This window comes from Zingiber officinale, chromosome 11B (assembly GCF_018446385.1).
Source record: "Zingiber officinale cultivar Zhangliang chromosome 11B, Zo_v1.1, whole genome shotgun sequence".
In the NCBI taxonomy this organism is placed as follows: Eukaryota; Viridiplantae; Streptophyta; class Magnoliopsida; order Zingiberales; family Zingiberaceae; genus Zingiber; species Zingiber officinale.
Window position 1 is genome coordinate 65703268 of NC_056007.1, and position 15822 is coordinate 65719089.

At 32.8% G+C, this 15822-nt stretch overlaps 1 protein-coding gene across 6 annotated transcripts; it reads right to left on the reverse strand.

The window, feature by feature from the left end:
• Positions 1-2282: 2282 nt before the first annotated feature.
• On the reverse strand, positions 2283-14527 carry LOC122034328 (transcription initiation factor TFIID subunit 15b-like). Of its 6 annotated transcripts, none has more exons than XR_006126683.1 (8): positions 14269-14523; positions 14015-14156; positions 13128-13914; positions 6164-6314; positions 6011-6086; positions 4670-4858; positions 4510-4558; positions 2283-2865 (listed from the first exon to the last, which is right to left on the reverse strand). XR_006126683.1 is itself a non-coding variant. In XM_042593531.1 (6 exons), the coding sequence occupies exons 1-6, from the start codon at positions 14384-14386 to the stop codon at positions 4750-4752; spliced, it is 1383 nt and encodes a 460-aa protein (XP_042449465.1). In that variant the 5' UTR covers positions 14387-14523; the 3' UTR covers positions 4577-4749. The 6 variants fall into 6 exon arrangements, 2 of the variants coding, with proteins under 2 accessions (XP_042449465.1, XP_042449466.1); XR_006126682.1 differs by lacking the exon at positions 2283-2865 and adding an exon at positions 3751-4123; XR_006126685.1 differs by lacking the exon at positions 6011-6086 and having other exon boundaries at positions 14269-14527.
• Positions 14528-15822: the final 1295 nt, after the last annotated feature.

Consider the following 15822-nt stretch of genomic DNA (forward strand, 5'->3'; position numbering starts at 1 on the left):
CAACTAGTGCAGAATGCGTTACCTTAACCCCTTCTTACATGCTCTGTTGTTGTTGGACGAAATCTCCCGTGCTAGTGAAGGGTCATCTTGGAGGAGCCATTGAGGTGACGATTTATCCCAAATGCACTCTCTCACTTTGACGACATTCTACTCTGTTTCTCTCAAACTCCATTATTGGAGTCTAACTTTAGCATCAAAAAGACCTTGCTAGACATCCTCTAACAGGTGTTAATCCTTGCAAGCCCATCCATGTCAACCTCAGCATCCAACTAGGAGGAGGATTCTAGACGTGTCACATGCTAAGTATTCTTAGGTCATTCGATATGTCAAGTTTTCATTTGGAACATTTCTAATAAAAAAAATAGTCCAGTGCACCAAGATTTTATCAATACAGAGTCCGAGGAAAAATTTATTATACATTCTTATCTTACTTTATAAGACTCTTTCTAATTTGGGACATTCCTAATGTGTCTCATGAATGCATAGGAGGAAGTAATTAGGGTAGTGGAACGACCCCCATGGACTCTAGGAGTACTCATAGGTGAAGATTAGCACACCTTCATGCCGAAGGTGGGGAAAAATTCATCCATTGAGACACCAAATCGAACAAGGTACTTTTGGTCAGTAGCTTGTTGATGCTTGTGTATCTAACTATGTCCTAACCCTAAGAGTGTAAACAAATCAAGCTGCTTGTGAGCTATTCGGATCTCGGTTAATAAAAAAGTTCATTCGATAAGTTAACGAGCCGAGCTCGAGTCTGGTTTCGAGGTCAATAATATTATCGAGCCAAGCTTGAGCTTAACAATATTAGTTCGTGAGCTCGTGAACATGTTCATTTAGAGGCTTACGAATATCTTCGTTAAGAGACTCATGAACCAAACATATTTGTTAAGAGATTCGTTTATCTTATTTATACATAATTAAATATCACATAAATAATAAATATAATAATATATTATTAATTATTATAGTTAATTATCTTAAATGAGCTCGAGCTTAAGAACTAAAGTTCGAATCGAACTCGAGCCGAATTTGAACTTAGGGATAACAAACCGAACCTAAAGTCGAGCCTCTTACTATTTAACTCAGTTCAACTCATTTACAATCCTACCTAACCCCATCCAAAGTGGCTATCGAGTTTCTTAAGTCATCGGGTCTATCAAAAAGTACTTGTGTGATAATATTATTTCTCTATTTTCTTTATTCCTAATCAACTCACTCCTGGACTTCCATTTTAACAATGGACACAGATCATGAGATGCTCCAAAGATCACCTCAGATTACTTTAATTGTGAGTTGCTGATATGTGGTGGAATTAAGTCTCTTGGCTTAATTAAGTGACCAATTAACTAATAATATTTTTGTTTGATGACCAGTGCAGAGAAAAGAAAGTACCTCTGTCTGTAATCGCGGCAAACTCCCAGCCATGCTCCGACGAACAGAGAAGCGATCGAGGTTGGATGAAGGGAAAGATCCGTACTCCTCGAAAAGCCAATTATCGAGGAAGGTACACACGCAGATAGATAGATGTGCACTAGTTTTTAATGTCATATTAGTTCATAATATTATGATTGAAACTCAAAAGGAAGTTCCTTTAATAGTTTTATTGGACGCTGCTCAATGCTACGATCTAGTAGCTATTATATAATAATAATAAATCATAATTACTATAATTATGTAATTTTGTAATTATTATAACTATATAATTGTAATAGTTATGATCTGATAATTATTATAATATAATATTGATAGGTATTGATCAGAAATAATCATTCTATATTTTAGCAACCATGATTCATAGCTCTTATATATGATGAAATGTCAATATTTCAAGAACTATAAACTTTAGTTACTATAATAAAGTATTATTAGTGTTAATCAAAATTAAAATACTACTATAATATAATATTGATCAGTTTTGATCAAGTTATGTTATAATTGTTTATTAGTGTTGATTAGAATTGAAATGTGTATATTATAGCAACTATAAACTATTAACTACTGTAATATAATTTTTTTATGTTAACTATAGTTAAAGGGTTTATATATTATAGTAGTTATAAACTATAACTACTATAATATAATTTTTTATATGAATTATAGTTATAAGTAATTATGAAGTAGTAATTACTACACTAGTAATTCCAGCACCCTTTTAATTTTTACTATAATCTTATTTATAAAATGTCTTCGCGTTGCATGTTGGTGATATTTTTTTAACGCAATATTATCCCGGAAAAAGAGATGAAAATTATATTAAAAAAATATTGAGCAAATGAAAGTAAAACAACTACGAGCATTTCGATAACCGTGATTACAAAAAGTATGATTTCATGTTGCAGGACTTATCCCTACCCATGTAGAACCATAGTCTCCCCCAAGATAGAAGATGGTTATAGCTGGCGCAAATACGGCCAAAGGGAAATTTATGGAACCGAACATCCAAGGTCAAGCTTCTTGATTCCCATGATCTTCTTTAAACTTCACATCTATATTTCATAGATGAATACTAAATCTAGCTAGTAAGAACTTTGCAGGAGCTACTATAGATGCATTCATACGAATCACAGAGGCTGCAAAGCCACAAAAGATGTGCAGAAAGAATAATAATAATAATAATAATAATAGTGTTTCAGATGATGGTGATGCTGCAAAAGAAGCTGCTGACGAGGTGAGGAGTACTAATCACTCCAGTGACAGTTCTTCCACATGGTATCGTTCGCTCTTGCTCGACTTGGAACCGTTAAACGCCGAAGGCATCAGCTGGGCAGCGTTGAAAATGACAGATTCTGTTTCAGGCCATCGCGGCTCCGTGAGCATGGAGTTCACTTCTGAAGTGTTCAAGGTTGAGGATTTGTTTAAATTCTACAAGGATGAAGAATAATGGTTATTCAGATACATGGAGTGAAAGTAATTCAAATAGATGAGTATGCATGTAAATGTGCATTGAAAACATCAATCCTAGAAGTGAATATTTTATTGACGAATAATGTACATACGTATATTATTAATAATGTTTGTTTTTTCTTTTCCATTTTTTAATTTTATTTCCGATAAAAACAACTGAAATTCAAACGTAAAGTACAATAGGTATGTCAATGATTTTTACTGACCTTTTATACTTAAATTTATTCATTACGAAAGACCAACAATGCCCAATGCAACATTGGGTAACCGAGGGTCGGACCTAATTTGTCCGTATTCAAAAAATCTATATACTTATTATGAAATTTATTCAAATTTATTTATTAAAATCTTATCTATATCGAATCAATTTTAATTTTAAATAAATTATATATTTAATGCATAAAACTTTAATAATTTAACAATTTAAAATTCTAAAAATCATAATTTAATAATTAAAATTTTAAATAAGTTAATAAATACAGTAACTTTCTCCATAAACATTAAAACAATAATGAACCAAACTCTCTTACATTCAACTTTTTTTTTACTTTATATAATTTTTTAATATGAACTTTGTTCACCATCTCTTGTATTTAATTTTTTTATTTATATATTCTTTTAAACTAAATAAATACAAACAAGCTCCTACAAAATCTAAAATAAAAGTTATTCACAACAGTCCTATCCGTAACAAATATTACCTCATTTTGCAGACCAACTGGAAGACTTACTGTCCACTAAAATTAGTCCTTTTTAACATGATACATGCACAGGAATAATAAATCCTGTAAATAAATACAAAATATTCTAAAGCAACATTTGTCCTTCAAACTCGGGGAACCCCTTTGTGTTTCCTATGACCGTGTTCATAGTAATGAAACTATGTAACAATAAGTAAAACAGTGCTAATTTTAAAAGAAATGAAGGCCGCCTTCTTAATTTTCATAACTCGAGCTTAGCAAGCAAGCTGTGCACCAAGATAACCTAAGAACCTATTGATCTAGAATTGAACAAATATTGATTTGCACCCAACCTATAGTGTTCGTTTAGTTCAGAAGTAACTACACTTATGAGATCAGTTGGCTGGTTCAGGGGAGAAAAAGTCCCAGATTTTAAAGTGAAAGAAGACAGCAAGGATAAAAGATGGAATGCAACACTAATTTCCATCAGTAATGAAAGCTGCTGTTAATGTGTTCGAGCCAGGCACTAAAGAAATCTGTAAAAACATCATTCAGACCTGTTAAGACTGGAAACAAATGGATTTCAACGAAATAAAAGGAACAATCAAAATAATAAAGGGAACAGTCAAAATAGCAAAACAAAGAACTAAGATCAAAGACATGGCAAAAATAAGCAGCTAGTGTCTTGTGATAATATAAAATCCATGAGAAATTCAAAGCTTTCTTCCTATGTAAATAAGATTGCAAAAATAAAGAGCGTGCTAATATAAATCCATGCGGAACCAATGGCTTTTATCTTTCTATGCAAACAAGCTTGGTCCACAGATTTACATGTTGATGCATGTTCATTCATCACCACTGAAAGCCATCAGTACATGATGCGAGCCATATAAATGCAGCACGTTAAAGAAGCAGCACTCACCTGTAATTTTCAAATCTAGCAGCAGTTTGGAGATTAATTCCACATGCATCTATAAAAGACATTCACACAGTACAAAATCAACATTAGGATCAAACAACTTGTGAATCCACACAATTCTCAAAATAAGAGGTTCCCTGTTTAGAGGATTAGAACAACCTACCTTATGCTCCAATTTTGAGTACAAAGTGACTATCACTAGAAAGAGAACTCAGTAGAGATTCTCAGAACACATAACTCAGCCTAATACGGTCGAGATCGCTGGCCGCCGTACTGGTGCCTCTCAGGTCCACCACCACCATTATAATTATCTCTACGTCGATCTCCTCCACCATAACCCCCTCTGCCACCACTGCTTGTGTACAAGCAAAAAATAGTGAAGCACAAAAGTTAGCTATTTGACATACATTTGAGACAATTGCAACTTAAGCTAATCACAAAAAAGGGTATACTTGCATAATTATACAATTTCTATTAGTATATCAAACATGCAATATAGTCCACAAGCTATTTAAAAATCACATTCATCATTGTTGACAGAATCCATGTCTGTAAACATAATCAGATATTTGTCATTAAAAAAAAGTTGGTGTCTGCTTATCAAGTTTATTCCAAAAGATGTTTTAGGTTGATGTTGAACGTATAATCTAGCATGGTATGGGTACATAACTTGAAAATTATGGCAAACACAAATGCATATGCAACAGTATGAACAACCAACATTTTTACAATGACAAACTGACCCATATCATATACTGTGAAGTTCAAAGTTCATTCTACTGTCTTACATGAGGATGTGTCAAAAGCATAAGCACAAGACTAATAAAGGCCAAGGCGAATGATAATATATTTACAGAAAATTAGTTGCCTTCTATAATACCAACAGTTCAGAAAATTAATAAGATTTAGCAGATGGCAATACAAAAGATACTTAACTCTAATACCAGAACTAAAAAGGTCAGCAAATTTCATAGTTCTTAATAACTGATGTTCAATATCTACTATGATTTTTTAAAAGGATTCAAGCAACAAATTGGCATATCCTTTTTTTAACAGGCTGCTTAATAATATCCTGGGCCAAGACTGATAGCCAATCCAAAGAGTAAACTCCTTGGGTTAAATTATTTGACAAATTCCAGCATAAAAGACAGGCTCTACACCAAATATATCTTCATTGACAGTTAAACAGCTTGCTAGGAGATAAATAAATGTGCCCAGACTCTAGAAAATATAACAAAATGCACAAAGACAAACGAAAACAAGAAAAAGGATGAATGACTAGTCCATAAAAAGAAAAAACTATTCGTATCATTATGGCGAAAATGTCTGCGTTTCCAAACCACAAAAAATATCATTAAAAAAAGAACCAACTAGGTGGGCTCAAAATCTGAAAGAACTAACAACTAGCACTAAGAATGGATTTCAAGTTCATAGTTTCAGGCCCTGTACAGAATTTAAGTTCAACTTCAAGCCAAAGGGGAAAAAACAAATTAAAGTTCAATACCCATATGAAGGGGCTGCTTTGAGTGCAGTCTTCTCTGCCATCGCAACATTAATCTTGTACCCTCTCATGTCGTAGTCTAGAAAAGTAGTTCCACAATATATCAAAAAGCGTTGGATGAACAGTCACATCCTATGAATAGAAAGTACAGCTTACTATTATAGAAGCCTCCGGCAGAATGAGCAGCAGCAGGATCTTCATATGAGAGCACAGCATCTCCTTTGTTATTCCCAGATTCATCTGTATATATCTTTATATTCCAAGGCCACTGGTCTTTGTAGCCTCGCTTTTGCTTGAGCTTGCCAACCTACCAAATGAGAAGTATTTTAGAAATTCTCTCAGTTTGTAAGCTGAACTTAGCAAATTTCTTACCCTGATTATTTTTAAAAAATGTGATTTTATCAAATTCAATCTTTGGCAAAAGGAGACGAGGAATGCCAAATTCATATTTTTGGTGATCTTAGATAAAAATTTGAACAAATAGAAAATGCCCAGTATATTAGACATTAACTATATGATTAGTTGATTACCCTCAGTGGATGAAGAAGGAATATGAATGCACCAGATCTTATTTTAATTGTGTTGACAGAGGTTAAAAAAATTGTGGATAAGGAAATGAAACATGAAGATTGCATGTGGCAGTAAATTTAATGTCAATGTTGTGAAGCAAAGAAACATTAGAGATGCAGACAAAAAACAGCTGAATAAATTGAGGTAATGAAAAAATGAAACCAAAGAGTGTTATAAGTATAAATTGGCAGCACTCAGAAAAGATCCCTTTTCAGTGAAAATTATAAGGCAATGGCAGTGCCTCATTAATTGCCTCATTAATTAAATAAAATGAAAACTTCACTTGCTAACATGATACAGTCATTGAATTTTACAAACATGAAAAAGATAGCAGCATTTACGAGAAGAATTGTTAAAACCTCAAAAATGGAATATAAGAATCCTACGATCCTGTTTTTTGCTCATATGCAGGAGAATATACAAACAATAGGCAGACAAAAGTACACAAAACAAAGTGTAATCTGAATACTGAATACATCCCAAGAACTAAACAATTCATTATTCACATAAAATGCATCTGGGCATCCATCACCTAATGGCTAACAAGATGCTAATAAGATCTAGGTATCTGAAAATTCCTCATAAGCAAACCATAGAGTATTCAGCTAATTTGTATTTAAGATTGTCAATCTGTTTCAGAAGACCAACAGATTCAGGCTCATTGTTGATCAAAACAACTAATTAGCTCCCAAGGCTATTGCAACAAACTTTCATACAAACCCTAACCAAGGTGCAACACTCTCATACCTAAAGAGAATTAATATTGAGGGGATTACTTCTATGCACATTAGATCCTTATCTGCATTAAATCAAGTACAAGCTAGATCATCAACCTTCCTTGTAGTTGAACCATATATGAAGATTTAAGCAATACACAAACACACATATTCAAAATTATGCAAAAAAAACCTAATCGCGTATTAAGTCTGAGGTCTTAACAAGAAATCAGTCAGTGTGATGCAGTAAAGTTCAAAATACACATAGTGGTCACATAAAAAGTATGATGGTTATTTTTTAGATACCCTAATACCAGAAAGATGATGATTGTAATCAAGAAATTTTCTAGAGGGGATTGTGTCATAACCTATGGGGAAAAGCAGCATTTAATTATATCAAAACTGCATGGCCTTCAACATCAAAACTTTCTGAAGAATGAACTTACTCAATGCATTAACAACTAAATCAGTTACACGTACTTTCAAACATACAAGAGTACAGTTAATAAAAGTATAACACTATTTTTTCATCACCTTAATAATAGATATATGCACATCAAACCACGAGTAAAGATACTGTAATGTCTGAAACCGCTTATTTCATTGAGAATATTTATTGGATTAAATTATAATTTAATTAGAATTCAGATTTATTTAATTAAGAGGATTTATTAGATTAATTACAATTTAATTAGATTTCAAATTTATTTAATTAAGATTATTTATTGGATTAATTCTATTTAATTAGAATTCAGATTTAATTAAGAAATTTATTAATTTAAATATATAGATTTAGTTAGATTTAGTTAATTAGTTAGCCTACATTTATGAAATTTAATTTGATCAATTTTATTAAGGAAATTGTTGGAAATAAATATTAATTTTATACCCAAATATGCATTTTTATAGCCATACAAAATAATATTAATTAAATAAAAATAAGAAGAAAAAAATATGAGGTGGCGTTTGATTTAGAGGTTTGGGAATGAGGGAATGGGTTCATTCCCAAACCTTGTGTTTGGTTGATGAGAATGGAATCAAGATTTTGGAATGAAACCCAAAAATTTGGGTATGAATGAAACCCACCCCCTCCCTTGGTTTTTGATGGAATGGGAATAAGAATTAAGTTTTGGACGAAAATACCCTTAGTATATTTGTTCAATTTTTCTTTCATTTCATTCTCTCTCCTTATTCTCTCTCATCATACTTTCTCTCTCCTCAGTCTATCATCACATTTTCTCTCTCAACATACTTTCTCTCTCCTCGTTCTCTCTCATCACACATTCTCTATCATTTTCTCTCTATATTCTCTCTCATCACACACTCTCTCATTATTTTCTCTCTATTCATTCTGTCCTCATTTTTCATCATACTTTCTCTCTCATCATACCTTCTCTCTTTCCTCAATCTCTCTTACCCTACTCTCTCTCCATATTTTATCTCATCATACTTTCTCTCTTTTCATTCTCTTTCATCACACTCTCTCTTCATTTTATCTCATCACACATTCTCTACCATTTTCTCTCTATATTCTCTCTCATCACACACTCTCATTATTTTCTCCCTCATTTTTTCATCATACTTTCTCTCTCATCATATTTTCTCTCTCCTTAATCTGTCTTACCATACTCTCTGTTCATATTTTCTCTCATCACACTTTCTCTCTCTTCATTCTCTTCCATCACACTTTCTCTCCTCATTTTCTCTCATCACACTTTCCCTCTCCTCATTTTTTTCCCATCATACTTTCTCTCATCACATTTTCTCATCATACTTTCTCTCCTCAATCTCTCATTTTCTCTCATCACACTTTCTCTCTCTTCATTTTTTCCCATCACTCTTTCTCTCTCAACACACTTTCTCTCTCATCATACTTTTTCTCTTCTCAATCTCTCCTATCACGCTCTCTCTCCTCATTTTCTCTCATTACACTTTCTCTCTCTTTATTTTTTCCCATCACACTTTTTCTCTCATCCTACTTTCTCTCTCATCATATGTTTCTCTCACATTCAACTTTTTCTTCCATCTAATTTTTTCTCTTATTTTCCTCTAAGGGTAAAAAAGGAAATTTAGGTTTATTCCGATTGAAAATATTCAACTAACCAAATATTATTTTTAAGAATGATACCCAAACTCATACCTATTCCCATTCCACAATACTATGATACTCATTTACATTCCGATTCCTAGGAGAGAACCAACGCCACCTAAGATTAATATATTATATATATAACGTGTAACATGTAAAATATATATAATAACTAAGAAACTACAATATTATCACATACAAATTATATATGTATATATAAAATTCAGATAATTATGATATGGATAAAGGATAGAGATAAAACGTAGTATGAGGTTTTATAAAATATATATATAGGAATTAAAGGACTTAGCATTTAGGGATAAAACTTAGTATGTAGAAATTTTTAAAGATTATTTATCTAATCGATATAGAAATAAAATATTTTGTATGATATAAAATATGTGTAAATTATAGTATCATATGTAAAATGTAATATAGACGTATAATAAATTAATATGTGAATTAAATATTACTATGTATGTACGCTGTATAGATGAATATCTAATTAATATGGAAATAAATTAAGGTGTAATTACAAAGAATAAATAGAATTAAATAGGTAAAACTATATATGGAATTATATAAACCATGGAAATAAGTTTCTATTTAGACTTAGCATTAAGTTTTATAAATAATATATGGGACTTAGCATTTATAAAATCTATCTAGTATTAAATAAAAGTATACGAACTTATATGTGACTCACGTGTATATATATAATCTATAAAATACATATGTTGTAGATAATAACTAAGAACTACACTATTATCACATACAAATATGTATATATAAAATTCAAATAATCCTCACCTAGAACACCACTTGTTCTTCTTTCCGCCGGGCCTAAGGAGATTTCCCCACCCTTTGTTTCTCCACCGGTGCTAGAGTTTCAAGGGAAGACAAGGAGTAATAGCTAAGTACTTAAGGCATGTTCTCAACCATGTTATTGTTTTAATTAGCCTCTATAGTCTTGTGTAATTTTGGAGTTTTCCCTTTTATGATATCATGTTTCGATTTCAATGAAGGGTGTATGTTTCTATTATGTTAATGCTTTTTATTAGTTTCTATAATTCTTTAAAGTTTTGGATTGGGTAGCTTGTAAGATTAGGTTTGTTTCCTTATTATGATATCATGTTTCGGCTTCATTGAATGATGCATGTTCCTATTATGTTAATGCTCTTAATTAGTTTCTATAATTCTTTAAAGTTTCGGATTTTATAGTTTGATAGGTTTAGTATGTTATGTTAGTTTTGGTTCTATGCTTTGTATGCTACAAATTCAACTCATGTTTTATTGGTAACAAATAAGCTTTTCTTTTCTATTTCATGCGATGATGGGACGAAGTTCTAATGACTTTTCGGAAGGTACCATGTTGTTTAATTAATTAAAATTAAGATTTATTTCTTTAATTAACCCGTAAGATTTATTCTATTTATTTAAATCCAAGTGTTAGTTAAGTTTAATATATTAACGAACAGATGAATAGGTCTACTATGTAATTTATTTATCGTATGATAATCTAATCTTGATTAGAGATTTAATGAATTAAATTATTTATAATTTATTATTCATAGATTGATGAAATGGTTGGTGATCTAATAGGTACTCATTAATTGATTGAGATTGATTGGTACATGATTAAGTGCATTAACGATTAATCTGATTGAATACAAATTTAATGAGCCGATCAAGTAATATTTATTAACCGATTTATTAATGTAGTTTGATTATTGGAGCAATAGTTGATTAATTAAATATAATCAAGGAATTAATTAGAGGGGGTTTGCATAATTAAGATTATTAATTAAATAATTGGCTGAGTAATTTAATTAGCTTAATTGATTAAATTAGTTTAATAGATAAATCAATTAATAAGAATGATTGAGAGATTAATTAAGTAATTAATTAAGGTTAGTTAATTAATCTAGGATTTAGTTGATGGAATTGATTAAACAGTTTCGTAATGGATTAATTGATAATCTGAACTTTAATCCCAATTTTAGTAAAATAGTATTAACGTATTAATTACCAAGTAGTTAATGAGATTTATTTGATTATTTGATTGAAGTAATCGATTGATTAATAAGTTGATAGATAATAATTACATTTATTTAATTTAATGAGTAATGATCGATAATTAAGGTTGTGAATCTGTCTAAAAAAATAATTAATTAGTAATTGATGTTGATTAGTCTACTTAGTAAATTCAATAAGCTATAACACTAAACATGTTCATGAAAATGATAATGAAGATACTACGAGGGAAAAGGCCCTAGAGGGAGTCCATTTACGGGAAAAGGCCCCAGAGGGAGTCCATTTACGAGAAAAGGCCCCAGAAGGAGCTCGTTTACGGGAAAAGGCCCCAAGGGGAGCCCAATATAAGGTAAGTTGACTGTAACAAAGTAATAATAATAACGATAAAGATGAAGATACCGTGAGGGAAAAAATCCCAGAGGGAGCTTGCTTACAGGAAAAGGCCCCAAAGGGAGCCCGTTTACGGGAAAAGACCCCAGAGGGAGCCCAATATCGAGTAAGTCAACTGTGACAAAATGATGAGGATTTGATGGGAATACTGTGAGGGAAAAGGCCCCAGAGGGATTCCGTTTATGGGACAAGGCCCAAGAGGGAGCCCAATATCGGTTTCGATGTTAGGCTATGAATAAGTTAGGTTCATGATATGCTAAGTTCAAATTCATGTTATGCTATAAATATGTTAAGTTCATGATATACTATGTATAAGTTCATATCATGCTACAAATATGTTAATTTCATGATATGCTAAGTATAAGTTCATGTTATGTTATGAATACGTTAAATCCATGATATGCTATCAATATATTAGGTTCATGATATGCTATAAATATGTTAAGTTCATGATATGCTATGTCCATGCTCATGTATGCCCATGTATATGCTCATGATAAAGTCTATTTTTATGTGTATGTTTATACCATGCAAGAATGCTTATGTTATGCCTATGTGCATGCTCATGATCAAGTCTATCATTATGACTAGGTCATTTACTATGCTTATGGTTATGCTCTCTTGCTTATGTCGATGTCTATGGTTATGTTCATAGTATGCTAATAGGGAGATCCCAAGTTACCTTGTATGTAATTTCCCTTAGTACACTAGATTATAGTCGCTAATTAATGCATAACACCGTTTTGAATATGTTGAGTCTCTTGACTCATAGACTTTGATTCTTTTTTTTTTTTTCAGACAACAAAACCGACGAGGCAGGAGGTGATGACCAGTAGGCTAGCTCGAAACAATGGCGGTACTACCCAAAGACCCTCTAGATTAATTCCGCATTTAGCTATGTTTATTTTCTTCAAGTCGTGATGTAATTTTATTTGAACCAAGAATCACTATGGAAGTATGAGTATGTGGCGTCCGCAATTTATATATTATAAAAAAAACTTGGGACGTTACAGATACAATCTAAGCTTACAGAACGGTAATTTGCATCGTAATTGGTGATGAGAAATATTGTAAACTTTTGTATTTCCTTAAGCAAGTATCTTGTATGTAAACCTTATTCATATCAAGGCAATCAAACTTACAGGTCAGCACTTCAATAGTACTGATTGCCACACTAAGCCCAATCATAGACTGTTCACATTTCATATTACTATGTAATACTTTAGAGTGAGCACATCAATATTTTATTCCATAGAAAACAATCAGTTCGATATAAATTAACCAATATTAATAAATTAAAATAACTGATGATATTTAATACCTGACCGATTCCTCCGAAAAGGTCACGTAGCTCATCTGTAGTCACATCAGGAGGCAAGTTTGAGATGTAGATCCTCGAGTTATCACAAGATTCTCCACAGCTTTCATCACATTGTTTGATCTGAGCACCAGCATCAGTAGGAGCAGCACCATATGCACCACCCTCGTGGCGAGGTGGAGCACCACCACCACGGCCAGGGTTCCCACGATCACCATATCCACCACCATGTCTGGATGGTGGACCGCCATAGCTAGATGGTGGACCACCACGAGCCAAAGAACCTTCATTAGCATATGCATTTGGAGGGGGTACACCGTATGGAGGAGGGTAAGAATTAGGGCCACCATAATTACTAGGAGGTGTAACAGAATCACCAGCATAGGCACTATTTGCACCGTAACAATTGGGAGGAGTATAATTCCCGGCAGCACCACCAGGACCGCCATAACCAGCTGAGGGAGGCGGTGCAACTTGACCATATCTGTCATCCTCTCGCTCTCGATTATTATCATTATAAGAAGCACCTCTTCCCCCAAAATCTCCACCTCTTCCTTCATAATCACTTCTACCGCCACGGTTCCCAGAATATCCACCGCCCCGGTTGTTATAACTACCACGGGCACCACCTTGACCATCATTATAATCACCACCACCACCTCTATTGAAACCACCGCCACCATCACCTCCTCTGTTGCTGTCACCAGAACCACCACCACGCCCACCACCGGGACACGGAGCTCCACACTTGTTGCACTCCACTCTTCTTGCGAAGTTCATATTTCCGCAACTGCACCAAGATCTTAACTTAATTCCACAAGAGAAGTGACAGAAGAAAAGAATCACAATACAGGAACATAAGTCAACCTCAGAAATGGAAATAAACTTACCTGGAGTTGGGGCATCGCCAATCTCCCTCCCGACCAACTCCGCCACCACGACCTCCACCTCGGGGTCCACCGCCACCTCCCCGGTTTCCACGATCTCCGCCTTGATAGCCACCGCCACCGCCACCGTAGCCGCCGCTTCCACCTACACAAAACGACGCGTCAAAACTCCAAACCCTAGATCTGGAAAATCTTATGCTATCAGGAAGGCAGAGAAAACAATAAGAACCAAACGACAAAAAGAAAGAGTACGGCACCTCGATTCCCCTGGTTTCCACCGTACCCGCCGCCGCCTCCACGGCCTCGTCCGTAACTGCCGCCGCGAGGAGGCTGCGCAGTGTCATCAGGTCCACCGGAGCCGTAGGAACTTGACATGAATTAGGGTTTTTTTGCTTCCCTTCCGCAAAGGAAGAAGAGTGGCGGAAGATCGAACGAATAAAATGACGATAAAGAGAGAGTTTAGTAATTAGGATTTAGGGCACGCCGCCACGCAAGGTTGAGAGAGGTTATTAAAGAGCTGAACACGAACACATGCTCGTTGGGTCGTCAAATATTGTTTCGTACCCGGCCGGATACTGGTCAAGAAAATGGGTCGCGCTGACAATTGGCATGGATTGGTTTGCTAAAATTTTATATTTCTTTAGTTCCAATTCTTAATTTTTAGAAAATAATAAAATTGATTTAATGAAATTAAAAATATAAAACTTAAATTAAATACTTATATCAAATTATAACTCCGGGATTCAAACTCATTTTAACATATTTAACCGTGATTTATAATTTACTATCCACGGGTGTATTCAATTTCGATTTTTTTAATTATTTTTTAATGACTTTTATAGATTTTAAAAATTTAAGTATATTCTATATAAATTGTCTCTCTTTTCTCTTCCTCCATGCTTCTATTTCTTTTTTTGCTCTAGATTAACCTCCTCCACTGTTGAATCTGAGCTCCATTTGTTAATCAAACGCTCTCTTTCTATTTCCTCAACTTTTCTTTAATCTCTTTCTCGTAAGCAGATGAATATCTATTGGAATTACACCATTTGATTTTATTATTTTAGTTCGTCCGAAAGACACTTTATATTTTTTTTGAATCTACTACTAGAAGCATCCATTCTCATCTGAACATCAGCTACCTTGATTATTGTGTGATAACCGATTTGTATATGCATATTTTGTTTATATTTTATTTGTATGTGTGAGGGTAAAAATTTATCTTTTCTCATATGTTCCGTAAATACTATTGAAAATATATCACAAATTATTAGTATTTTTTTATTATCGGGATATTTAATATTAATAGTGTGTATCATTAAAAAAACATTAATTAATTAATTATTTATGTTTAATTTAAAATTTTGATTTCTATAAATTGAATATGACTTATTTGTATTTATTTATACCACCAAAAGAAAAATAAAAAGAAAAGGATAAAAATAATTAGAAATTTTACTTTTATTTTTCCCCAACTTTTTTTTAATAATTCTTAAATTAAAAAAAAACATATGATAATATTTTTTTCCTTTTTGATAGTCATGGACGGTTAGCTAATAACTTATAAGATGTTATTAAATTATGAAATCCAATTTCCATGAAAAAATTTAAAAATATCAGTAAAAGTCTGAAAAAAAAAGTTTATAGAACTCATGGAACTCTTTTCAAAACTGTGAAATTCTATAAAATCAATAAAAAAAAAACTAATAATTCTATAAAAATCTATCAATATAAAAAAAAATCAATAAAAATTATTAAATCATTTGATTGAATACACCCTTAAATAATTGTTAGATAATACCTTCAAACTAATC

Coding starts and splice junctions, on each gene's coding strand:
- LOC122034328 (XM_042593531.1), bottom strand. CDS start 14,386: ATGTCAAGTTCCTACGGCTCCGGTGGACCTGATGACACTGCGCAGCCT. Junction 14,157..14,268: donor TGGAAACCAGGGGAATCGAG/GTGCCGTACTCT, acceptor CGTTTTGTGTAG/GTGGAAGCGGCGGCTACGGT. Junction 6,315..13,127: donor TTTTCGGAGGAATCGGTCAG/GTATTAAATATC, acceptor CTCATTTGGTAG/GTTGGCAAGCTCAAGCAAAA.